General features: G+C 42.7%; 1 protein-coding gene across 2 annotated transcripts in view; it reads left to right on the top strand.

Moving 5' to 3' along the window:
* Positions 1-27780, top strand: part of NIPAL2 (NIPA like domain containing 2) — a 162715-nt gene that overhangs the window by 86648 nt on the left and 48287 nt on the right. For both annotated transcript variants that reach the window (XM_053313702.1, XM_053313703.1), the window contains 4 exons: positions 3806-3874; positions 6078-6249; positions 20423-20482; positions 26289-26410. In XM_053313702.1, coding sequence (XP_053169677.1) covers positions 3806-3874; positions 6078-6249; positions 20423-20482; positions 26289-26410 — 423 coding nt within the window. The remainder of the gene's footprint in view (positions 1-3805; positions 3875-6077; positions 6250-20422; positions 20483-26288; positions 26411-27780) is intronic.

Below are 27780 nucleotides of genomic sequence, written 5' to 3'. Positions count from 1 at the left end.
CTGAACTGGCCCATAGTTTGGTTTTATCTAGATGTACTGAATGCAGGAGTCAACTCATAATGACTGCTAGTTCTCATGCATGCTAATAACTGTTTGATATTATATGGACCAGTAGCAAAATTATTTTTTAATTATTTTTTAATTTTAATAAAAAATATTTTTTTTATTTTTGTTTATTAAAAACTAAAAATAGCATGTATACATCTCTTGAACTTCCAGAAGTTATAAGCAACAATCCAATTATAAGTAACAATACAAGATTCAACTTCCCTTCCTTGCCAACTCTCCCCCAACTCTCCCCCTCATATCAGATATTGCAGAGAACGAAGAACAATGAATTAATCAAACTCATACTCAAGAAAACCCAAATCTTGGGTGTGAATATTGACCAGAAGCTGTATTAAAATTTATAAAAGGTTCCCAATTTAGAGCAAATAAATCATCTGAGTTACTCCTTAGATAAGCTGTGATCTTAGCCATAGAGGCATATTCCCATAACTTTAATAGCCACTCATCCAAGGCCGGGACTGCTTGTAGTAATCTCCAATTAGCCGTATAAAGAATCCTGACTGCAGTAATCATGTATAAAGACAACTCTGTATATTTAGTAGGTATATAAGGTTTAGTCATATTTAACAGAAAGAGTTCAGGTAAGTAAGTAAGGAAAGTTTATCTTTAACATTTCTTGCACCTTAGAGTAGATTTTCTTCCAGAATTGTTGTGCTTTACTGCAAGTCCACCACATGTGATGAAATGTCCCCACATGGGTCTTACATTTCCAACAAACTCCAGAATAATTACCGTCCATCTTTGCAATCTTCGTGAGAGTTATGTACCAATGGAGATACATTTTGTACCAGTTTTCCCTTAAGGTAATATTTGCTGTAAACTTAATATTGACTTTACATTGATATTCCCATTGTTGCATATCAATTGTCCTGTTTAAATTTTGCATCTGCTTTATCACAGTAGCAAAATTAAATATGGGACATTCTGTCATATTCAGCTGAATGCTATCTAACCTTGGAGACTGTAATAAAATATAGCCAGCTCCAGAATGAGTCTGATCGACTACTTTATCAGCTCAGGGAATCTGTTCCCTCTGGTGGAGTGATCTGAGATTACCCCCAAATTTGACAGTGGTCATCTCCTGATTTTGCTCCTTTTAAAGCCCTTCATTCACCTTTCCCACACAGAGAATCATTATAATCCCCCCATATCCTTGGCAGGAGGATCATATTGCCATCCTAAATGGTCCCCATAACTGATTCAAGCACTAAGTGAGCTACTTGCCTCTGACCATCTGCACTGCATTCAATCATCTCTACTAACAACCCTGCTAGTGCATCCTTGGAGTCCTACAATGCCCTAGTCCAGGAACTACAGCAGCTCCTCTCTTGTAAGGACTGTGAACCATATGAACAGCGCCAGTAGGCCTCCAAGCAGTGGTTTGACAAAGACTGTGTTAATGCCAAAAAAGCCCTTGCCACCACCTATCAAGTCTATAAATCTAGTTCTGGACTGTTGTCCACCTAGAAGCTCCTTGAGCAGAGCAGTCAGTGCAAACTCCTGCTGGCTCATAAGAAAAGAGATGCCACAAAAGATGCCTGAATGGGTCTCATTCAAGCCTTTAGATCCAAAGTCTCTGCCATGTTTTGGCATCTTACAAAGTGCTCTCCTAGCTACAGTCCAAACCACTTGGATTGTTACATTCACCCAGCAATCTGGGAGAAATACTTTCATTACCTATACAAAGACCCTGCTGCTGATTGCGGAAGCCCTGCCTGTGCCATTAAGGATACTCCAGCATGGGCTCTGGTGTCAACCTTGTAGATCCACGGTCTAGTTGCCCAATTAAAACCGGGGAAGGCTCCAGTGGAGGACCTTATTCCGCCGGAGGCTGTTAAAAATAATCTAGACTGGTGGGCCCCTATTCTGGCATCGCTCTTCACCTATATTTATTTATTTGATTTTTATACTGCCCTTCCAAAATGGCTCAGGGCAGTTTACAATTAAAAACAGAAACCATTAAAACCAATAACAATTAAAACAGAGATATAAATATTAACACCAATTAAAACATCTTTAAAAACAATTAAACTATCATAACAATTAAAACCCTGAAAACCAGGTTAGCATTAAAACAATTAAAATAAATTAAAAACCCTAAAAAGCCAGGCCAAACAGATGGGTTTTAAGGGCTCTCTTGAAGGTCAATTAGGAATTGAGATTATGAATTTCTGCTGGGAGTGCATTCCACAGCCCAGGAGCAGGCACAGAGAAGGCCCGCCTCTGAGTCGCCACCAAACGAACCGGTGGTAACTGGAGACGGACCTCCTCGGATGACCTTAACGTGCGGTGGGGATCATGTAAAAGAAGGCGCTCTCTAAGAAATCTCGGACCCAAGCCGTTCAGGGCTTTAAAGGTAATAACCAGCACTTTGTATTTTGCCCGGAAACATATCGGCAGCCAGTGTCATTGTTTCAAGACAGGTATAATATGGTCTCTTTGGGTTGCCCCAGAGACCAATCTGGCTGCCGCATTCTGAACTAGCTGAAGTTTCCGTACAAAGTCAGCCCCACATAGAGCACATTGCAATAGTCAAGCTGGGAGGTTACCAGCTGATGCACCACTGTTTTGAGGTCATCCTCTTCAAGGAATGGGCGCAGCTGTCGAATCAGCATCAATAAGGTTTTAAAGGCTGAAAGGGAGGAGGCAGTCCGAATCGGGGGGGGGGATTCTAAAGTGAAGGGGTAGCAACAGAGAAAGCCCTTCCACGGGCCCTAGTACTATGGACCTCTCTAGTCCTACAGTATGTACTATGGACTAGTCATGGTATGGACTATGGACTAGTACTATGGACCAAAAGGAGTTCTACAGTACTTCATCGGTAAATACTCTTCCTGCAGTGTGACCTCTCTTTATGCTGCCTTCATGGATCTTAAGGCAGCATTCAAATCCATCTCATGTGTCAAAATATGAGATAGGTTGGAAGCCTCCTCCATTAACTGTGCCTGCTATATCTCCTTCGCACCCTGCATGTAGACACATCACTCAAGGTGAGATGTAGCCCCCAAGGCCACCTCACAAGAGCTGTTACAACTCAGTAGGCAGTGAGTCTTAACAGCCTTAGTCTGACCCTCGGTGACTTAGGGTGGACTTTACATTTTACTCACTCAGTACTGATTCAATAGAAAGACTTACACTCCTCCTTTTTAATTTTATTTTACTGCTCCTTATAATCTGGCCGTTATCCATTTTTATTACTTAGGCTTTTATGTATTTCTGTCTTCTCATGTCTTTTAATTCTTTTGCATCCATTTTTATGCCCCCCTTTTTATGCCTTTTATGACTTTTATTACTTTTCAGGTTTTTATGCCCTCATGCTGGTATACTTTCTACTATTTTTAGTATTATTATGTACCTTACCATTCCATATGTAATCACTTTTTATCTACTCTCACTTTTAACATGTAATCACCCTTATACTTTATGCTGGTCTATGTCCATAATAAAGACTGATTGATTGTAATAAAATATGAACTACCAAATTAGTGAAGGGGGAAACTGCACAACTGAATAGATTCCGTTACTGCTGAAGCCAGAGGCAAATGCACAGTGGTTATCATCTGTAATGTTATTTATGCAGAAATAATCCTCATCCATTTACTTAGCTAGGCATGAATTCAGTAATTGAAAAGTTCATTTTTCCTCATCCTGGAGATGTTATAAATAAATGAAAGTGTATGAATATCTGCATGCTGTTCTGCATATATTCTGTATAACATACATTTTATTTTTGCAGACTTTGCTCCTAGGTATCTTGTTGGCAATCACAGGAAATTTTCTCATCAGCATCTCTTTGACTGTGCAGGTATGAAAATTTACATCATATGACAGGCTGCAATTAACTGCTTGTAACTAATCCCTGAATATGTGTAAATTAAATAATAGCATGCCCTTCACCAGTTTGAACTTGCTTTTACTCCTCTCTAAGACTAGATGGCTCCCTAGGCCAGTTCACATAATTGGCAAACCATGGTTTGTTGTGACTGAGAATATAGCTTCCAATCATATTGAGCCTGTACACTCCTTCCTCCTGAGCTCTGGTGCAGAGCTTGGATTTGGACATTTTGTTTTGTTATTAAACCACAGCTTTTCTGAACCTGGAGCTGCTGGTTAACTGTAGTTTACAAATCACAATTGAACCAGAATTTGAAAGCACAGTTGAATTTCAGTGTCACATCCTGGTTTAACTGCAGGTTGTAAAAACGGCAGGTTGGTTCGGCTCAAACTGGCTCGGAACATACTGGTAAAGGGTAATCTGGTAAGGATTCACCTTTACCGTAAGGGGGAAGGGGAGCCCGGGGGCTTAAATAAAGAGTTGGGGTGGGAGAAAAGTAAAACTTTACTTCAAATTTTGCCAGTTGTGGCAATTTCGGAGGTGGTCGGGAGTGGCGGTGTGGACTCTCTCCCCCCCACTCTGCCAGAGTGGGCAGGCCTGGTTCAGGCCTCTTCATGTGCACAAAGGTTAAAAAAAATGCCTCCACACATGTGCAGAGGCCACTTTTTTTACACACGCACACACCCCTGAAATGGGCCTGCCTGCTCCGGTGAAGGAGCCCCACCCCCATCCCCGTGACTGCCTCAGCCACTGCCACCGACAGTAAATTTGAGGTAAAATTTTACTTTCCTCCTACCTCAACTCTTTTTATTTCAGCTCTCTGGTCCTCCCCTTGCCCCATACTGGTAAAGGCGAGTCCTTATTGGATTCCCCTTTACCAATACGGTCATGAACCCTTCAAACTGGGCTTGAATTTGAGCCGAACTGGGCAAGGGTATAGTTATAACTGAGCAAAAGGGTCCAAAGAACCAGGGCCTCTAGCTCCTCAGGGTCGCCCAGCTCTACTTCCTATTGTCTTCATTGTCTCTCTCACTCTGAGGGGCCACCAGAGAGAGAGGTGAACACAGGCACCCTCTCCCCTAGCTACGCCCCTGGAATGGGCCCAGTTTGGGTGTGCAAAAAACCAGACCGGACCCAGTTTGACTTGAGTCTGGTTCGACTCAAACTGGTTGTGTGCACCTCCCTACTGGATAGAACACAACACTTGTGTGGCCCCACAAATAAAGGGGTCATCGAGACATCCTTATTTGGCCTGAATAAACTCCTATGGGTTGCCTGTATATATCTAATTTTTACTGCTATTTTTGGTTGTTCGATTATGGCTTTTCCATTGTTGTCTTTATTATTGTTTCTGTGTTTTTAATTTTACACTACTTTGATGGGCCACAACTGGGTAGAAGAGTGGCCTATACAAATTAATTCTAAATAGTGAATGACTTTTCTCCAGTTGTTTTCCACTTTTGTGGATAACTTAAGCAAGGGTGCAGTGATATCAATTCAAACTGATACATGTCTGGACTTCCTTCTTTTCTGTTTTAGGTGACATGGGAATTAGCATTGGCATTAGACTGCCTCAAGCCTTCAAAGTTGCAGAAAAATTAATATTTTGAAAGTAACTCAAAGTCATGCTTTGCAAACCACCTACACGACTTGCTAACTTTGGCTCATGTTGACATTTTTATTCCAGAAGAGTTATTTAGGGGATTGAAGATTATGTAATATCAACATTTTGTATAATAAGAGCAAGCAGCATCCCGATTAACACTGCCTTTTTGTCAATGTGTGTTTCATGTGTGTAACCATTTTTCCTGATCCCCTCCGCTGCCCTAAAAATATGCCCCCGAGGGTCTCCCAGAGTCTCAGGGACATATTTTTGGCAGGGAATTGAGGACACTAGAAGGATGTGAGGATTAGGAAACATTATTGTGCATATAAAACAATCTAATGTGAGGTCAGCATCGGTCTGGATGCTGCTTAACATTATTTCACCCACGTAGCACAAAACGCCTGTGATAACATATTAATATCAAGTATCAATATTGATAATATATATCTCACAATCAAGATAAGCCTAGAATCCAATTTTGACTGATCCCATCTTATACAGATTTAATTATGCAGATAAATCCATGAAAAATCATTCATTTTTGTGTTCTTAATATCTAACTTCCAGAAATCCTCTCATCTTCTCCTGGCACGCCAAGCTGATCAGAAATCCTATTACAAAAGCAAGCTCTGGTGGTGTGGAATTGTACTTATGGGGATTGGAGAAACAGGGAACTTCGCAGCTTATGGGTTTGCATCAGTCATGCTAATTGCTCCATTAGGAAGTGTGGCTGTCATAGGTGAGACATTCTCCCTCCCCCACCCCCAATATCTTATTCAGCTCTGTTTATCTCTTGGTTTCTCTGTCTAAGATAATTGCATAATGATGAAGGCGGGGGTGGGGTGGGTGGGTAAGAAAAACATGAGAGAGGTCTTTGGAGAAATAAATTTACCGGATGAGATACTTTTTCATTAGATAGGATGAATTATTGAATTCCTGCCCTATTCCATGTTATAGTCACTAGTTTGTGAACTGCCTAAAGCTTGTTTATTTGGGTGGTATAAAAATGCAACAAATAAATAAAACATATAAACCCAAGCTAGGGTTCTCTTGTTCTGATCTCAACTGGAAAGCTTATCTTCTTCTTTCTGCATTATATCTGAACTCAGTAAGCATTCTGGTCAAACACATAGTGGATCAGTCTCATTCAGGACCTGTTCTCACAATCTCTGCAGTATATGGTGACCACAGGAAGCAGCTAGTGGTATGTTACCATGCTTCTTGTATGATTGTTGTGCTGCTGTGTCCATGTAGATCTTATGCATGGATTGGGCCGTTGTGGACAATAATCTGCTGGCACTTGGGGACATGCCAAGAGGGCAGCTACCCTGGTGTCACTGACAGATGTCCCAGCGCACTCTTGGGGCATACCTTTGGATCTATTACTAATATACCGCTTTTCAACAAAAAGTTCTCAATGAGGTTTCCATAGGGAAAAAGACGAAGAATGTTCTTAAAAAGACAGACAAATAGACACCAGCCACAGCCACTCTGCATTTTGAAGTACAATTAATGGATGCCCTGAAAACACATTAGTTCATCTGCCAGTGATGTCAGGGTGTGCATGCGTGCATGTAGATATTGAAAAGCATTCTGTGCAGGCAGCAGACAATCGTCCGAACTGACCCATTATTTCTACTGGCAGAGGAATGCATGGAAGGTCCAGCCAGATTCCAGTGAGGGGCTGTATTGTGGAAGACATTCTGTACTGGGAGTGGGTTGAACAGTTATTCCAGTTACTAGGCCCAGTGACCACAGTGTACCAATCTAATGACTCCTCTCTGTTCCTTCCATGCCCTCAGAAAGTGGCAAGGCCTACATGCATTTTCCAGCATGGGATTTCCCCCCTCTTATGTGTGCTAACAGGCATGTGACCAAAATGTTTCTGCTGGAACATTCTTCCCTGTAGAGCTGCCTCTGCAGAGTTTCAGAATTTTATTCTAAGTGGTTCTTTCTAAAGATGGGGTGTGTGTGTTTGTGTGTGTGTGTGTAAGATATTAGTATTTCAGTCCTTTAAAAAGAAAGGGAACCTAAGCACTTATAGCAACAAACTGTCAAAGTGTAACTGATGCTGCGTTTTGTTGTTCAAGAGAAAAGAAAACCAAAGAGCATAAATAATAAGGAAAAGGTCACATTTAATTAATGAGTTTGACTTGAAGCCTCCTAAGATTGTTCTATTCTGTATTTTTGTATAAATTACTTGGAGAGGATGCTTATCAAATTTGTCATCAATATGAAGCTAGGGAAAATAGCTAACACCTTAGAAGATAGAATCAGGATTCAAAACAATATTGTTTATCTTAACAGCCTTGAACGTTGGGCCAAAACCAACAAGATGAAGTTCAACAGAGACAAATGTGCAGGCCTGTATTTGGATACAATCTAATGCACAAGTATAGGATGATTCAGATCTGGAACATAGGAAGCTTTCATCTACTGAGTCAGACTATTGGTCCATCCAGCTCAGTATTGTCTTCTCTGACTGGCAGTGGTTCTCCAGGGCAGCCTTCAGGGAGGAATTTTTCTCAGTCCTACCTGGAGATGCTGAGGATTGAACCTGAGACCTTCTGCACACTACGCAGATGCTCTGCACTGGGGTATGGCACCATCTTGCTCAGTATTATCTGCTTCAACGGGTAGCTGCCATACTCTCCGGGGATTCAGGCAGGAATTTTAATCATTCCTATCTAGAAATGCTGTGGATTGAACCGGAGACCCTTTGCACATTAAACAGATGTTCCACTGAGCTTTCGTCCTCGGCTTGGCAGCAGTACATGTGAAAATGATCTAGATGCTTTAGTGGACCACAAGCTGAATATGAGCCAACAGTGTGATGCAGCTGTTGAAAAAGCTAACGCAATCTTGTGTTTAACAAAGGCATAGAACCAATGGGTTGAAATTGCAAGGAAGCAGATTTAGGGTAAACTTTAAAGGAATTTCCTGACTGTAAAAGGTTTCCAACTGTGGAACAGCCTGCCTCATGCCTTCTCTAGAAGTTTTCAAACAGAGGCTGGGTGGCCATCTGTTAGGTATGCTGTAGCAGTTTCCAGGACTCAGCAGGGGGTTGGATTAGATAGCCTCCAAGGTCCATTTCAACTCTAAAGTTCTATGAGTCTAAGGTTGCAATCCTAAGCATACTTCCTGGGAGTGAGTACTGTTGAACTCAAGAAGATGTATTTCTGAGTAAACATGCTGAGGGTTCAATTAACGGACATGAAGGGTTATGCTTAAAAAATCCCCTTCAAAGTGATTGGATAATTAGCAGCTTGAGAGAGTATTTATATGCTATATGTATATAGGTTTGTAGGGACATTATAGCCCTTTTCACCTGCACAATCTGTGTACAGTGTTACACATTATGTTCAATGTGTGTGTATGTATGTATGTATGTATGTATGTATTTAGCATATTTGTATACTGCACACTACCAAAGTCTGTAGGCGATTTACAACATTAAACCAAACCAAGAAATTTTAAAACATAAAAGTTCAAATTAAAATAGCTAAAAACCACTAAATAGCTAAAAAAAGCTTGGCTGAAGTGATGTGTCTTCTGTTGTTTCCTAAAGGTCAACAGGGATGGAGCAGCTCTAATCTCAGCAGGAAATGTGTTCCACAGCTGTGGGGCAACTACAGAGAAGGCTCACCTATATAGTACATAGGAAGCTGCCATATACTGAGTCAGACCATAGGTCCATCTAGCTCAGTATTGTCTATACAGACTGGCAGCGGCTTCTCCAAGGTTGCAGGCAGGAATCTCTCTCAGCCCTATCTTGGAGAAGCCAGGGAGGGAACTCGAAACCTTCTGCTCTTCCCCGAGTGGCTCCATCACCTGAGGGGAATATCTTCCAGTGCTCACCCTTCTAGTCTCCCATTCATATGCAACCAGGGCGGACCCTGCTTAGTTAAGGGGACAAGTCATGCTTGCTATCACAAGACCAGCTCTCCTCTGGTACACTTCCTATCTATGCCCTGTATTTGAGGGGACCTGAACCCAAGTTCACTTTTAAGATGAATGCATGTTCACACAAAAACATGTACACATGTACACCTGTATGCACATATAATTTAATATCTGAGGAGGGCTTATGCTATTTGGCTAGTTGGATGACAAAAGTTTAGATTACAGAGGGTTCCATAATTATATTTTGCATTTTATTTTGTAAAATTTATATTGCATTTGTACTTCAGTGGCAAGTGCATATGGTGTAAAAATATAGCTACAGGTGGACCACGGTCCCAACATCCAAGGTTCCACATATCTGTGGTCAGGCAATTGATACCCAACCTTGGGATATATGGTAATAAAAAAGGGTTTAAAAACGTGTATCTGCAGTTCCTAGATGGCCGGTCATTCCCAGCCACCATTTTGCATCAGAGCCATTTTGTGGGGGGGATTGGGGGGGATTTTAAATTCATTTCTTGGTGGGGGGAAACCCAAATTGGGGGGAGGGCATTGCTGGACAGCTGGAGACCTGTGAAGCACGCTATGGCACTTAATCTCTCTTAGAGGAGATTCTCACAATCGGCCAAAAGCGGGCTAAGGGAGCCTAGCTTGCTTTTGGGCAAGCGTGACAACCACCGGGCTTGCAGGCGAGCCCGGTTTTCCCAAAGCGGGTAATCCGCTTAGGTAGCCCTCCCCTTAGACAAGGTTAGCAGAGCTAGCGCTCTGCTAACCCTGTCTATTTGATCGTGAATTGTTGCGCCGCGGCTCTGTGCCACGGCAACACATGAGGAGTCCCCCACCAGGAAGCTGAAACAAGCCTCCCCGCCCTGGGGGTCTCTCCAGGATGCCCTGCGTGCTTGCGAGGGGCATCCCGAAACTTCCGGGGGCCACGCAGCCCCCGATCCCCGCAGCCCCCACCGGCTCCATAACTGGGCTGCTGGTGTGTTCGTCTGAGGGGAGAGTGGGCTAAGCCCGCTCTCCCCGCTAACCCCATTCAGGCAAGCCTCACTGATCATGAGACTCACCTCTTAGTTTCACTTTTTAAAGCCATTTCACCCCCTGCAGGAACCTAACCCCTGAATTGCCATTGACTCAATGCCTCTTTACCCACAGTTTCGTTACTGTGGAAATGGACAGGATCGGAAACCCCCATCCCCACCCCGGATAACGAGGTCTACCTACTCCTATGTTAGTGAGAAACTGCCAATTACAGACTGACTGACACCTCATGAAAAAAGCAATATCTATGCTGATGTCTAGCTGCTTCAGCATGTTCCAAAACTAAAATTTGCTTTTGCTATGATAAAGCTGCCACCTAATGGCGCAGCGAGGAGATAACTTGACTAGCAAGTCAGAGATTGCTGGTTCGAATCCCCGCTGGTATGTTTCCCAGATGATGGGAAACACTTACACCCGTGGTCAAATGTGTTGGTACCCCTCTACAAAAAAAGAAGAACCCACAATTGTCTCTGAAATAACTTGAAACTGACAAAAGTAATTAGCACCCATCATTGTTTGTTCCGCGTTTAACAAAAATCAGACTTTGCTTTAGAGCTTTGATGCAACGGAATATTTCAAATAATAACACAAATGAAAATGGCATGGACAGATATGATGGGACCCCTAACCTAATATCATCTTTAGAGGCAATCACTGCAAACAGGTGATTCCTGTAGCTCTCAGTGAGATTTCTGCACCTGTCAACAGGTAGTTTGGCCCACTCTTCCTGAGCAAACTGCCCCAGCTGTGTCAGGTTTGAAGGGTGCCTTCTCCAGACTACATGTTTCAGTTCTTTCCATAGATGTCCGATAGGATTCAAATCAGTGCTCATAGAAGGCCACTTCAGAATAGTCCAATGTTTTGTTCTTAGCCATTCTTGGGTGCTTTTAGCTGTGTGTTTTGGGACATGATCCTGTTGGAGGATCCATGACCTGCGACTGAGACAGAGCTTTCTGACACTGAGCAGTACGTTTTGCTCCAGAATGTCTTGATAGTCTTGAGATTTCATTGTTCCCTGCACAGACTCAAGGCACCCCGTGCCAGATGCAGCAAAGCAGCCCCAAAACATAACCGAGCCTCTTCCATGTTTCACAGTAGGTATGGTGTTCTTTTCTTTAAAAGCTTCATTTTTTCATCTGTGGACATAGAGCTGATGTGACTTGCCAAAAAGCTCCACGTTTGTCTCATCTGTCCAAAGGACATTCTCCCAGAAGCATTGTGGTTTGTCAATATGCATTTTAGCAAATTCCAGTCTAGCTTTTTAATGTTTTTCTTTCCACAGTGGAGTCCTCCTGGGTCGTCTTCCATTGAACCCACTGTCGCTCAAAAAGCGATAGATGGTGCGATCAGACTCTGATGGACCTTGACCTTGGAGTTCAGCTTGTATCTCTTTGGAAGTTGTCCTTGGCTTTTTGTCTACCATTCTCACTATCCTTCTGCCCATTCTGGGGTCGGTTTTCCTCTTGCGGCCGCATCCAGGGAGGTTGGCTACAGTCCCATGGACCTTGATCTTCTTAATAATATTTGCAGCTGTTGTCACAGGAACATCAAACTGCTTGGAGATGGTCTTATAGCCTTTGCCTTTAACATGCTTGTCTGTCATTTCTTTCTGATCTCCTCAGACAGTTCTCTCCTTTGCTTCCTCTGGTCCATGTTCATTGTGGACACACAATGATACCAAACAGCAGAGTGACTACTTTTCTTATTTAAATAGGCTGAATGACTGATTGCACGACTGGAGACATGTGTGATACTAATTAAAGAAAACAGCTAATTTGAAAAATCACTCTAATCCAATTATTTATTATCTTTTCTAGGGTACCAACAAATGTGTCCAGGCCACTTTATAATATCTTTGTAGAATGCAATACTTCATCTCTTTTCACACTTGCTTTGCTTTACTCGATGACATATCAAAGGCATGCAGGTATACATGGGACAACTGCTTTTCATTTAATTGCTTTTCAGGAGGCATAAAACACTTTTTCAATGATCTGTAAGGGTACCAACAAATTTGTCCACGTATGTATATCAGGCAGCAGCAATCTAGGAAGATGCTGAAAGGCATCATCTAATACTGCACGGGAGATGGTAATAGTAAACCCCTCTGGTATTTTACCAAAGACAACCACAGGGCTCTGTGTTCACCAGGAGTCGACATCGACTCAATGGCACACTTTTACCTTTGTGATAAAGCTAAGAGGAAACTTCAGTTTGTGGCAGTGGATATGCATGCAGTGGTGGGCATATGTGACTTAAGCAGCTACAGGTCAGCATGGGATTAGGCTGTTTGTGCAACTCTCAGGGATAGGAATAGTTGTGATAATAAGCTCTGTGCTCATTAGGTACTGTGTTGGTGATTGTTGTAGCAGCTGTCTTGGTACCCTGGTGATATAAGGAAGAACATCAGCAGCGGCAACATTAGACCTAGTTCTTCTCAGTGAAGTAAAATCTCTCTCTGGGCTGTGCCATTTTAGAATGCAGATGGTGGCTCACATGATGGAATGCTTAGTAAAGTGTGCTGTCAAATCAATTTTGGCTCCTGGCGCCCACAGAGCCCTGTGGTTGTCTTTGGTAGAATACAGGAGGGGTTTTCCATTGCCTCCTCCCATGCAGTATGCCATTCAGCATCTTCCTATATCACTGCTGCGTGATATAGTACCAGTGGGGATTTGAACCGGCAACCTTCGGCTTGTTAGTCCAGCATTTCCCTGCTGTGCCACTTAAGATGACGATGATATGCTACTCCATTCAAAAACATCCCCCGCCCAGCCCCCACATAGAAAACTAGCAGGGAAAGTAGCAGGTTAAAATACCTTTATTTTGTTGTTTTAATATTTAAATATTTGTAAATTGGCTTGGATGCCTTGGCGGAGGTAGTGTATAAATGCAAGTTATGCAATAAATTATATAACCCAGACACAGATTTACTCTTACAGTGAGAGCTAGGCCTCAGAGTGAGCAGTAATTTGTATTCTGGATGGTATATGTCTCCCCATCACACTGCTTTTAAATCATCCAGCTCTAGTTTTACAAGATGTTGCTTAGATACCAGTACCTTCTGCCATGAAAGCTGTCATCTTAATGTTTCACAAGAAGTGATAATCTAAGTGGATAGGTTTCTTCTTAAGTGCATCTTTTAAAAAAGTATTATTATTTTATTTTGCAGCATCCAGAATAGTCAGTCATGACTAACCACCACTGAAAACAATGGGTGTCGTGGTTAATTTGCATCCCATTAATTTCTGTAGGACTAATTTGTGACTAACTTTAGTCCAGGGATTCTCAGCGTTGGGTCCCCAGATGTTATTGGACTTCAGCTTCCATGATCCCTAACCAAAGGCCACTGGGGCTGGGGATTATGGGAGTCGAAGTCCAATAACACCAGGGGACCCAACGTTGAGAATCCCTGCTTAGTCTGAATGCTTCCCAATATTATCATTATTATCCTTGGTTAATCCTTATAGCAACTGTATTTCAACTATTTATAGGGGAAGAAAAGATATGTTTCCTCAGGAGGGGGTTTCCTGCTGATGAAGCAAGTGTTCAGGCTGCTGTTTATCTCTGCTTAATCCCTTGACAGCATTTGAAACAGGACCCTGAGTCTAACAAATGTTTTGTAATTCAAAGCACCATTTGTGGGCTTTCTGTTACACATGGCATTTTCTCTGCTGATTGCTTCTATAAGTCATTGGCAGAATTTGTTTATTTTGATTGGATGGAAATATTCTAGATATTTTCGAATGTAAGAACAGCAGAAACGTTTGCAATTCCTTGAACTGATGTCCCTTCTTATATGGGGCATAAATGGGCCCCTTCTCATAGAAACTGTGAAGTTAGGCCTGGTCTACATGTAACCCCTCTTACTCAGGAAATGGGGTTTTTGGGTTCAAGTCTCTATTTACTGTGTGTGTGTGTGTATATATATATATATATATATATATATATATATATATATATATATACACACACATATTTTAAGACAGTGTATTTCCCGGTGGTTGCGAGAAAGAGAACAACAACAACAACAAATCATTTCTTATGCCAAACTCAAGGGTTTATAAACATTTACATTTGTTTTCTTTGTAGAACTGAATTTGCCAAGCATGCATAGAGGTTAACTTAAAATACCCAATTACAAATTAATAGAAAATCATAAAACATACATACATACAATACCATCATAGGGCCACTAAATAAAACCCAAACCAACCCCCAGTCTCTTTCTTCTAAAGGAACTATCCCAACAGTACTCCTGCATAGTCCATAGTAGGGATGTGCACGGAACCGCGGAGCTGCGGTTCGGCACTGGCGTGGGGGTTCCTTTAAGGGTGGGGGGAGGGTGTACTTACGCCTCCTGCCAGTTTTACCCCGCCAGCGCGCAGTTTTTGGTAAGCATTTGGGGCGGCAGGATACCTCCCTGCTGCCCCTTCCCCCTCTTGGCAGCAAAAGGCTTCAGAAGGCCTTTTGCGTGTGTACACGTCACGGAGGCGTGTGCACACGTCACGGAGACGTGACGCGTGCATGTGACGTGCGCACGCGCAAAAGGCTTTCTGAAGCCTTTTGCTGCCAAGAGGGGGAAGAGGTGACAGGGAGGTACCCTGCCGCCCCAAATGCTGCTTACCAAAAAACATGCGCCGGCAGGAGAAAAGCAGCGGGAGGGGTAAATACACCCTGACCCCACCCTTAAAGGAACCCCCACCCCAGCGTTCGAACCTCGAACCCCCCCCCCATGATTGGACTGATCCGAAGTCCTGTAGAATGGCCTCTGGACCGGGCTGTGCACATCACTAGTCCATAGTCCAGACGTCCCGTGGGTGAGCAGCCGAAATGACAAAGATCTGGTGTAACGAGGTCAGGTGGACCCCTCCAGAATATCAAACCAGCATGCAAATCTTGCTCAAGAAGAACTGCAATATATAAGCAAGTTCATAAAAGAACAGAAGATCTCCAAATCTCTCTTTCCTTCTCTGCTCAGGAGCTTTCTGCTGGGTTTGAAAACTCTAGAAGATTCTAAGGACCTTCTGAGCAGGCTCCACAACCCATTAAGAAGGGTGAGGGGAGATCATATACCCTTTAGCTGCCAGTTCAGAAAACCTACTAATAGTACTGGTCGTAATAGTGGGGGTTACATACACATACAGAAGAATGAGGTAATAGAGCTTTGAGGTGGTAGAGGACTATACCACTTTAAGCTGCTAATGTATGTTCCCTGCATGGTGATATGTTGCCCTGTGAAGAAAACAAACAAACAAAAAAGCCAACCAACCAACAACTTCTGCAAGTAGCACACTAGAACTGCAAGAAGTAGCCTGAACAATAACCTTTCTCTCTGATATGCTCATTTTTGCTTTCTTTTGTTTTTTGTTTTACTTTCAGGGTATTGTTCACAGATAGGATCATTCAAAATCAGAATTTTGTACATACAGTCTGAAGGGATACAGGCCGGCCCACTCTAACGCCTCTGGATTCTTACCACTTCGTTCTGTCACAAGTGTGGACTGGGCCTTAGTGACAGAATCCATACTATCATTGCTACTGGGGAAATTGTGCCAAATATAATCTCTCCAGGGGAGTCTTTCTCAGCCATGACATGGACAAGTATTAGCCATGTGAACCAGCACCATCAGTGGGTCTCTAAGAATGTTAACTGGGATTTTGATAGCACAGCTGAGTATTCATAGACAGTGGCTGACATATTGTGCAATGGCACATCGGCCTAATAATGTTGTGTGCAAAAATGGAGTTACACAAGAGCAGCAACCCCGTTAATTCCAATTGGCGTACTCGTGTAATGCTATTTATGCAGTTTGGGCATTTGTGCTCCTTGTGTGCATGCAACACTACTAGCCTGATGAAACGCATCTGACTGTACAATGACTGTATAAGGAATTACAAGGACTTGAATTCAACCAAGAATCACAGGACTACAAGATTCATCCAGCATAGATCTGAGGACTTTTTATGATCAATGAATTAACCAGCAGATGCATGAGGACTTTTTATATACTATGATTTTTAAAGCTTTTAATTTTAAGCATATAGATAGATAGATAGATAGTACTATCAACTTTTATTATTACAATATCAAGTTTATATGGGGTGTGTGTGTGTGTGTTATTAATCTAGGACTACATTGTAGTGACATTTATGCTGGGAATGATCAGCGGGAGAAGGAGAAGGGGATGGCCTTATACTCGGTGGCTGGATATTATTAAAAATGACACTGGAATGACCATGGCGGAATTAAAGGAAGCTGTACGAGATAGGACAGCATGGAGTGCATTGATCTATAGAGTGACCGAGAGTTGGACACGACTGAACGGATAGAGAGAGACATTGTAGTTACTCCTGATCTTTTACATTACTTCCATTACACAGTATGTCAGCCCAGTGGCTGATAGGCTGAATAAGGAAGCGCTGGTGAAATGGGAGAAGCTCCAATGTTTCTGAAGAGTTCCATACTAAGTTAGCACCGGTGTGTGTGTGTGTATGTCTGTATGTGTGTGTAAGAATTTCAGTGACCTCCCCTTCCCCCAGAAGTCCTCTGTGTCACCCAAAAATATGTCCTTGAGGGCTGCAAAACCTTAGGAACATATTTTCAGGTGGTAGAGAACACTCAAAGGTCGTCTAAATTTGTCCCTGCTGCTGGGCCAGCAGTGGAGCAGAGTTAGCTGAACTTTTCAGAAGTGCCAACACTTCTCCCATTGCATTAGTGCTTCATCATCAGTCAGGATGTCAATCATTATAAATGGAACAGGGTTGACTCATCATGTTGGGAGCCCTTCCAGCAGCATCCTTATGGTTACCATACGTGTGGTCCAGCCCTTACGGTTTGTGAAAGGAGGAGACTTCTGATAATTGAACAGTTTGGAGCCTTGTCCATGTACTGGGCAGCTATGAGTAGCAGGGAAGGAAAAGCCATGATGAAAACAAAACACGTAAAGGCTGCAGGTGTGAACCAGATGATGGGCACTGCTGAGACATTCAACCATTGGTTACTAAGTGGGTGTCTGATGGGATTTGTATGTGTCGATTGTAGCAGAATAAGATCTGTTTGGGGCAGTATAAGCAATGTCTTTAGGATGTATTGACAAACATGGCCTGCTGGATTATATCCAAAGCCAGATTGCCCAGTTTACCAAGGATTTATAAAGAGTATAAGTGGAAGCTAACTAAGAGCCTAGTTGCATTGTCAGGCAGAATATTATCACTGAAACAGGTACAATGGAATTTATTGTCGTCATTATTACTAATGGAATACAATTTTGTCACAGCAACAAAATGCTGCTTTTGTAGATTTTGTGTGGTTTTTGTGGTTAATTTGCTGGCTGTTTTGAATGCTGGTTTTGTGGGTAATTTCCTGTGGTCAAAATTGGCTCTGATTTTTTATGCTGTAACCAACCTTGAGTCATATTTATTCATTGGGCATGCAAATTATCTTTACTTTTATCATGAACTCTTTGGGTAACATGAGGCAATTTATTAGGGGGGGAAATCACTAGTAATCCCAACATGTTTTGAGCTGAAGTTCTTCTTCAGGAGATATGACAGAAGTGTTTATTTAAAAAAAAAAAAAAATCCAGAGGAACGGAAATCATTGGGAATATCTTGAAAAGCTGTGTGTGTGTGTGTGTGTGTGTGTGTGTGTGTGTGTGTGTGTGTGGTTTTGCCTCCTTGTTTTTTGCTTTAATTTTATCATGACAGGATGGATAATAGATTGGCAAAGAGTGAACAAGAAACCTGACAAAAATGGTAAGTGACAATTGTGGTGTCATGGTTAGAATGCTGGATTAGTACTAGGGAGTAGGGATGAGCCCGGACCGGTCCGGAGGCCATTCTGAAGGCCTCCGGACCGGTCCAGACATAAGGGCGGACCGGTGGTCCGGCACTGGTGTGTGGGGCTCTTTAAGGGTGGGGGAGGGTGTACTTACCCCCCCACCGCGTTTCCCCCGCCAGTGCGTTTGTTTTGAAAAGCTTTTGGGGCAGCAGGATACCTCCCTGCCGCCCCTTCCCCCAGTCGTCGGCAAAAGGCTTCAAAAAGCTTTTTGTGCATGCGCACGTCACATCTCCGTGTCACGTGTGCGCGTGTGTCGCAGAGACGTGACGTGCGCGCGCAACGTGCGCATGCGCAAAAGGCTTTTTGAAGCCTTTTGCCGATGACTGGGGGGAGGGGCAGCAGGGAGGTATCCTGCCACCCCAAAAGCTTTTCAAAACGAACGCGCCAGCAGGGGAAACGTGGCGGGGGGAGGGGGTAAGTACACCCTCCCCCGCCCTTAAAGAGCCCCCCACACCAGTGCCGGACTGCAGCTCTGCGGTTCCGTGCACATCCCTACTAGGGACGCCCAAATTCAAATCCCTGGTCAGCCCTGAAATTTACTGGGTGACTCTGGGCCAGTCACTAATCTCTCAGCCTAACCTACTTTACAGGTTTATTATGAAGATAAACATAACCATGTACCCCATTCTGGAGTTCTTGAAGGAAGAGTGGGATATAAATCAGTTCCTTGAAGATTATGATTCTTCAAGCTACGTCCGTTCCGTCAAGATAATGATCTCAGAACTGTGGTGCATTCTCTGGTAACCTCTAGGCTTGACTACTGCAATGCACACTATGTGGGGCTGCCTTTGTAGTTCGGAAACTTCAGGTGGTCCCAAATGCAGCTGCTAGATTGGTCTCTGGGGTTTCTCCAAGAGACCATATTAGGCCTGTTTTGAAACAATTGCATTGATTGCCAGTAGTTTTCCAGACAAAATACAAAGTGCTGTTAATTACCTTTAAAGCCCTAAATGGCTGACGACTGGGTTACCTGGGAGAGCAGCCTTTAAAAGAGCCCTTAAGGTACATGGGTCATGATCTGGCCACGCAAATGGCCAGAGTGCATGCACAGACACCTCCAAAATGGCCGCTGGAGAAAGGGCCAGAACAGCCTCAAAATGGGCCCAAAGGGCCCTTGGAAGAGCAGGGGGAGCCCGGCGGGGGAGGGGAAATGGCAGAGTCACCCATCCCTGGGCACAACAGTGAGGTTGTTTTTTTTTCCTTTTAAAAATTAAAACACTTTAGAACCCCCAAACTGGCTCAGAGCTGACCAGGGTGAGATGGCTTTAGGTTGAGCCAAACCGGGCCCAGTCCAGCTTGAGAGTAAGTCCTCGAGTTGAAACAGTTCAATGGAGAAGTTGGCTAGATCTTGAGCCAGTTCGCACAGCCCTACTCAAAAGTTGATTGTACCCACCTAAAAGGCTCCGTGCAAGAGCCAAGACTGTAATTGTTTTATTTATTTAATTTATATACTGCCTCCAAAGGCTCTAGGCAGTTCACAAATACAAAATAAAACTAACGGTTAAAACAATTTTAAAAAACATTCAGAGATTACTAAAAGCCTGGCTTTTTAAAAACGTGTCTTAAGGGCTCTTTTAAAGGCTGGTAAAGATGTTAAATTACGAACATCTATAGGGAGCATATTCCATAGTCCAGGAGCGACTACAGAGGAGGCCCATTCTCAAGTCACCACCAGACGAGCTGGTGGCATCTGGAGATGGACCTCTCTCGATGACCTTAATGTGCGATGGGGATCATACAGAAGCAGGCGCTCTCCCTGGTAACCCAGTCCTAAGCCATTTAGGGCTTTAAAGGTAATTACCAGCACTTTGTATTTTCCCCGGAATGGAAGTCCGCTGTACCCGGCAGTAAATGTTTTTAAAAATATACATATTATTATTTTACTTTAGAACTGGCTCAAATTCAAGCCAAGACAGGGATCTTTTCAGGGGCACAAAACCGAACATGCCCGGTTCAGTTCGAATCTGGTTCAGACTCAAACCGAACCAGGCAAACAGGTTTTGTGCACACCCCTACCTTTGAGACCAGATTGGAGTAGCCTTTTGGATATTTTGCAGTTGTCCTAAACTTACTTAATCTTCTTTAATATCTTATAATGATGTTAAATAATGAACTTTTTTCTCTCCAGGTAGTGCAGTTGCATCTGTCTTATTCCTAAAAGGGAGCATTAGACCTGAAGGCATATTAGGTAAGTAAGTGACTGCTGCCAAGTAACTTGGTGCACTGTTGTTTATAATGAACAGATTGTGTTTCTCAAACTCTTCTCAGTCACCAAGCCTCAACATTTAAAAATGCACATTCATGGCTTCAGGAAGGAAAACCCTTTTCCATGCCCTCTGTTGTCAGCGGAAGATAAGCATGAGCTAGAATGTTCTGGTTCTGCTCTGAAAAAGGTACAGCAAGCCTGAGTTTTATTTTGTTGCTTAAAATTTGGTACTGTACAATTATAACCAACAAAACAATACAAATTAAATGGTAACAGCTAATATTAACAAAAGTATTGGTTTCATTTTGTATATAAATTATTAAAGAGAATCAAATGGGGGGGGGATATCCTACAGGATGCCAGTTAACATACTAAGAACAGCCCTGCTGGATTAGGCCCAAGGCCTATCTAGACCAGCATCCTGTTTCTCCCAGTGACCCACCAAATGCCACTGGGAAGCCCACAGGCAACAGATGAGGGCATACCCTCTCTCTTGTCGTTGCTCCCCTACAACTGGTATTGAGAGGCATCTTGCCTCTGAGCCCGGAGGTGGCTTCTCCTTCTCTTGTGACAGCCCCGTTAAAATGGCTATTTCAATGTGCTCCAAAACTATTCCAGCTTTCAGCATAGTTCCTGAGCTCACAGATACCTTGAGGTCATTCACACAATCAAAAACTGTGTTCTACCTGGGTTTGAGAGCTGTGTGGGCTGCCAATTTTCAGTGAACCTGGGTAGAAGTGACTGTACGGAAGCAAGGTGGGAGGAAAACCTAGGTAGCTTTTCCGCCTACCTTGCTTCCACACAATCACTTCTACCCAGGTTTTCCACTTACCTTGCTTTTACACAACCAAAAATTGGGAGCACACACAGCTCCCAAGCCCAGGTAGAACACAGTTTTGTGTGAATGACCTCCTTGTCTGTTTTCTGGAACCAAACCAAATGGATGAGTTTAACCATATTCAGTGTGCTGTTAACCAATCTTCTACAACCCTGGATTTTGAATCCCAACATCCATGGAACCTTCTGTCTTCATTTTTCTGAAAAACCTTTTATTTGCATTAGAGGGCATTTTCTATTTCTGTTCATACTTTTGCTGCCAACATCTAAACTAGAAAGTTATATTTTGATATTTTTATGGCAGCAGAAGTCATATTTAAAAAGCGTGTTCTTACTTATTCTAATCAAATCTCATTTAATGTTGATATTTGTACACAAAGCTCCTTTTCATAAAAAGCAACAATTTGTTCCATTTGTACTAATTTGACTGTTTAAAAAAAATATTTCAGCAATATTTGCTGGCAAACATGATGTTCATTGCACAAAACACTGGACCTTCTGACTGCTTTAAAGCTATTTCTGCAAATAAAAACGGTCTTGCGTTACAGTCCGTTTATTAGATATGTTACAAATTCCAGCAATTTTTTGTTTGCTTTACACAGTGATGTGGCAAAGAAAATATTCCATTGCTATTTTTTCTGCTGAATTTTTTTTCATTTCTGAAAATGCATTGTAAATTCATTAGTAAAGTACTGCAGTCAAAGGAAACAGGCCAAAGTTGTAATTAACATTTTTCCTAGAAATCATGCATGTATGTATAGGACACAGAGATGCATAGTTCTTTGGGTGTGCTAAAATTAGTATGTTAATAGCTTTTTCAGTATTTCCGTTTTTGTTTCTTAAAATTTAACCCATGCAAAGAAGTGTATACTCCTGGGTTCTGATGTGTTAATATATCTACCAGTGTCCTATTTGTTTAAAAATCCATACAAAACATTGCACTTTTGTCTGAATGTGTCATTTAAGGGAGATAAGGATATTTAGATGCGGTGATGTGTCTACACCTACAAATATTAGAATAGTTAGGACAGTGGTTTTTCCCGTGACACTCTATGGATGCGAGAGCTGGACTTTGAAGAAGTGACAGAAAAAGTATTGATGCTTTTGAACTTTGGTGCTGAAGAAGACTTTTGAGGATACCATGGACAGCCAGGAAAACAAACAAATGGATCATAGAACAAATCAAACCAGAATTTTCACTTGAGGCACAAATGACCAGGCTCAAACTATCATACTTGGGACACATTATGCGAAGACCCAGCTCCCTTGAGAAGTCCATAATGCTGGGAAAGGTTGAAGGAAAGAGAAGAAGAGGACAACCAGCAGCAAGGTGGATGGACATGATTACGACAACAATGAATGCACCACTGAGAGACCTTAAGGCCAAGTTGAAGACAGATAATCCTGGAGAGAATCTATCTATGTGGTCGCTAAGAGTCGACACCGACTGGACGGCACGAAATCAATCAAAGTCTGAGGCTTACTGTACTTCAAATTACAGTCAGGGAAAATGCACCAGGATCAAACAATAGTTTCAGATCCTTGTCTGTTCTCTAACCGTTATGAGTTCTTCTTTTAAGCAAAGTGCCTCTGTGTATATCAATGTGCTGGGGAGCAACAGTGGGAGAGGGCTATTGATTTCATGTCATGGTTGTGGGCTTGCTAGGGGCATTCATTGGCAACTATGGGAAATAGGATTCTGGACTAGATAGGCTTTTGGCAGGATCCAGCAGGGCTCTACTTAGCTATGACAAAACAAAGAAAGGAGATGGTTAAATTGATACATCACTCCTGAGAAAATGCAACAGGCCACTGCATTCTAATCTACTATGGGAGGAGAGTTGGTCTTGTGGTAGCAAGCATGAATTGTCCCCTTTGCTAAGCAGGATCTGCCCTGGTTACATTTGAATGGGAGACTACATGTGTGAGTACTCTAAGATCCCTTAGGGGATGGGGCCACTCTGGGAAGAGCACCTGCAGGCTTGCATGCAGAAAGTTCCAAGTTCCCTCCCTGGCATCACCAAGATAGGCCTGAGAGAGATTCTTGCCTGCAACCTTGGAGAAACTGCTGCCAGTCCTTGTAGACAATACTAAGCTAGATGGTCCAATGGTCTGATTCAGTTTAAGGCATCTTCTTATGTTAGTGCATGTATGTATTGTAAATACAGCAACATGCACTGTGTGCCATTGTCATATGTGACAATTTGCACGTAGCATACTGTTCTTGCCTTTTCCCTTGCAGAAGTGCTATCCATGTTAGGGGATTTGTCATGTTCAGAGTGTCCTCTGCACAACTTAAGAAGAATGACTTCTAGGACTTTTTTTGTAAATAAGGAGACCATGTGTCTTGTAATGTAATGTTTGTAATTGTGCAGCTGTTTGGAGAAAGAAATCCAGTATTGCTCCAATAGCCCTGTAATATTTAGTTTTTGGATTTAAGTGATGCACGGAGACTTCATCCCTTAGCTGATCATGTTCCCCTTCAGTCTTGTGCACTGCACATAGTTTTAACTCCAGTTCTGTTCTGATTTATTTTATTTCTGTGAGTTCGTCTTTGCCATGAAGTTTTTTTTTTAACAATGTTGCTGCATTCCATTGGCATTAGCTGTATAATGGCAGATACGGTGGATATTGGGAAGGTTGTGCAAGCACATAAATATTGTACGCGGCAGGGTTTTGTTTTGTTTCCAACTGAGTGTGTGCTATAATGTCCCTCTGATGTTCTGTGCAGAGTTTTGCCCCCCAGAACCTCACGTTCCACATTAATTCATGGGCTGTGGGAGTGAGGAACTAGAAGCCACTCTGCCAATTTTAAACTGGCCAGTCAGCAGCACCAAAGAACATGAGCTGCACTTAGGAAGTAAAGAACATGCCTCTGTAGCTGTTCAGGGACACTGTCACGAGCCTATGTCCTCTTTTGTATGGATGATGCATGTGCATGTTGCATTAGAGCAATGAATAAACCCAAAGAGAAACAGAAGTAGAAGCTACTCCTGAGAACTGTAGGATAGGGGAGAAGGATCAAGTACTTCTTCATGAAATGCATACTTTATGACATTTGCTTCCCTTGGAATGTGGTGATGGTCACCAGTGGAGATGGATTTAAAAGGGGACTAGACAAATTTGTGGAGAGCGATAGGATGTCACTGGCTATGAGTTATAATGATTGTGTGGAACCTCCAAGTTAAGAGGCAGTTTACCTCTGAATACCAGTTGCTAGAGGAGGGTGGACAATAGCAGGGGAGGGCTATTGCCTCCGTGTCTTCCTGGTAGTCTTCCCAGAGGAATCTGAATAGCCACTGTGGAAAATGGAATGCTAGAACAGGTAGACCTTAGCAAGGATCCAGCAGGGCGCGTATGTTCTCCCTATTTCCGATGCTGCATTTCCTACCCTTTACACTGCTCTCCCCTTCCCAGGAAATACTCTTGAGCCATCAAAGAATCCTTAGGCTGAAGACTCCAGGCACACGGATCTCAGTCTTCAGCCTGAGGAGTTCTGACAGCTTCCAGTAGCAGTTGCCATTAGACTTGATAGACAGGAGCCAAGAGAACAGTGGAAGCTTCCCAAGTAAGGCCTCAGAGCCATGTTAGTGGCTGCCAGCTCTGCATTTATGCAACTGCCACATGGACAGTTAAATGTGTGATTGATAGATATAGATATATAGATATAGATATATTCAAAATGACTATTTCCTCCATCCCCCAGTAAAGTTATATGTCAAATTCTATTTTTGAGCCCTTTGCCTTCTGTGTAGGACATAAATGCCTAGATATTATTGTTACATATTGCAGATCTATCAACCTACTCATCTATGTGAAATCCAAATATCATCCACGTTTGAGTTTGTCACATTAATATAGCCCCATGTTACGCATTTGGCTTTCAAAGGGGGCCCTGCCAGCCAATTCCTTCATAGCCTTTCTCAGACCTGCTCTTTTTTTTCTTTGTGTTAGTTTCAACATAGTTATGTAGCTGAACTGTGTCTGATGCACTCACACTCCATGATGATATATCTTTACCTGGTGTAAATTGGTTAGGTACCATCTGGAATTCTAACCCTCTGTCTCAGTGCAAATCATATATTTTAACCTGATGATGGTTTCCTTATGGTTGATAGCTTTATGTTGATTAAAATATGCTGAGCCTATGGAAGAAAATAATGGACCAGCTGCTTAGGATCAGTGCTCCAACCCAGTATTCTGTAGCTGACAAGCAAAAAACCCAGTGCTACAGAGGGAAAATGGGTCAGCAATAGGGTAACTCACCCAATGTGAGCGAGTGGATAACAAGTTGGACTTAGTCCATAAGCTCACATCTACCTTATTTCTGGCTGGAACAAAGAGTGATTCACACATGCACATATATTTCTGGATATCTCATCACTCAGTGACTCACAACTGAGCATATGAACTGCCTCTGTTGAAAAGCATTGTGTTGGAGGTGTTGTGTGAGTAGAGGAGCACTTACCATGTCTCCAGCTGTGTCCACCCCCCCATGTGCCTCCGCGGTGTGTAAAAGTGCACGTTTGTGACAACATGCCACTGAAAAGGTGCTTCTTGGAATTTTTTCAGTTATGTGTTGTCACATCACTTATATGTTAACACAATCGGGCATATTCCCCTTTTTGTGGAAAAGCGAAGCAAGTTGCCCTCGTGTGTGTAGAGAAAACTGTAGCTGGAAGTAGGGTAAGTGCATGTCAGACTCAAACAGTTTGGAGGATAATCATGAATAATTCAGTCATGTGAAATTAATTGAGAGGGGTATTGACAGATAACGGAGTAACTGCAGAAGAACAATGTGATAAGAATGAGAACTGGGAGGATGATCTAGATGCTTTTGTGACATTTTCATCATAAAAACTGATTTGTATAAACTTGCCTGTAATGTGAGATAGAGAGTGATACCTTATCTGCAAACATAACCTGTTTGTCTAAATGTCTTTATTTAAAGGTGGAACTGTGACAGTTACAGGAATATTTTTGTTGGTGACATTTGCTCCACATGTTACTCAGGAACCCACGGCAAGGCAGATACAGACTGATATCGTTAGCTGGCGGTTCCTGATTTATGTGGTGAGTGTAATGTTCGTAATTCACTGTATATAATTCAGGCACTCTTGTTTAGCATTGCAAGGCAAAGAGTCAAAGCCGCTTCCCGTGGGACGGATTGTTCTTTAGATCAAGGATGTTGCTATGCTCACTTCAGCTGCTATTCCTTCCACATTCCTTGGGTCAAACAGAGTGTGAATGTAAGAGTGCCTCTCCATCTGAATGGAAACAAGCAGAGAAATGGTAGATGGGATTCGCCATGATAGTACACAAAACACAGGGTAATGTAACAAAAGTAGCATTCATGTAGTGCCTTCCTGTAAACTGAGGTGTATTTTACATAAGATTATGTCAGTCTAGAGACCTGTAACCAAGAAGCTGCTGGCTATTTTTAACTGATCTATGCAGAGTAGTTCTCTCTATCCTCTCTGCAACCTTTGGAGTTCTTCCAACATGGTTTTGAAGGAGGATGGTGTATTTAACTGTTTTTGTGTCCAGGGTTGCAGGTCACCTTAGCATTCCCGAATAACACACAGCGCCTCTTGTTTCCAGGATCAATTAAAGGTATTTAGAATTGCACTCTTGCCGAAATGCACAAAAGTTTCCTGCAAAACATATGAGGCATTCCACAGGTCGCACACTTTATTGCTCAAGCACAAACATAGGAAGCTGCCTTATAGTGAGTAGACCATTGTTCCCTATGGCTAAGCATTGTCTACACAGACTGGCAGTGACTTCTCTAAGGTTTTAGGCAGGAGTCTCTCTCAGCCCTATCTTGGAGATGCCAGGGACGGAACTTGGAACCTTCCCAGAGTGGTCCCATCCCCTAAGGGGAACATATTACAGTGCTGACACATGTAGTGTCCCATTCAAATGCAAACCAGGGTAGGTCCTGCTTGGCAAAGGGGTCAATTCATGCTTGCTACCACAAGACCAGCTCTTCTCCCTAATGTTTCTGCTAGCACAACACTATTCTGGAATACAAGCTCGAGACTTAGCATACCTACGTAGCTCAGTATTGTTATATGTGCTCTACACTTCCTGAAGTTTCGAAAAGTTATAGGGGCAGCCAGGGGACGTGCCCCGGGCACCACTTGAAGGGGGGGTGCCATTTTTTAAAATTAAAAAATGGCCGCCAAAAACAAAATGGCCACTGCGGATGCTCAAATGGCCTCTTTGAGGCCCTAGGCCATGCCAGACCTCACAGAGGCCATTTGAGCATATCACATTAATGTCACAAAAGAAATTTTGTTTTCAGCAGCCATTTTTTTAAAAAAAGATTATTTTAAAAAATGGTCACCGCACATGCTCAAACGGTCCCTGCGAGGCCCTAGAGGCCAGCACAGAGAGGGGGAACCTTTGCAGACTCCCCACAGCCTTTAGGAAGCCCCCCC

The sequence above is a fragment of the Hemicordylus capensis genome, chromosome 4 (assembly GCF_027244095.1).
Source record: "Hemicordylus capensis ecotype Gifberg chromosome 4, rHemCap1.1.pri, whole genome shotgun sequence".
In the NCBI taxonomy this organism is placed as follows: domain Eukaryota; kingdom Metazoa; phylum Chordata; class Lepidosauria; order Squamata; family Cordylidae; genus Hemicordylus; species Hemicordylus capensis.
The sequence above is the reverse complement of the archived record's forward strand: the minus strand, read 5'-3'. Positions and strand labels throughout refer to the sequence as shown.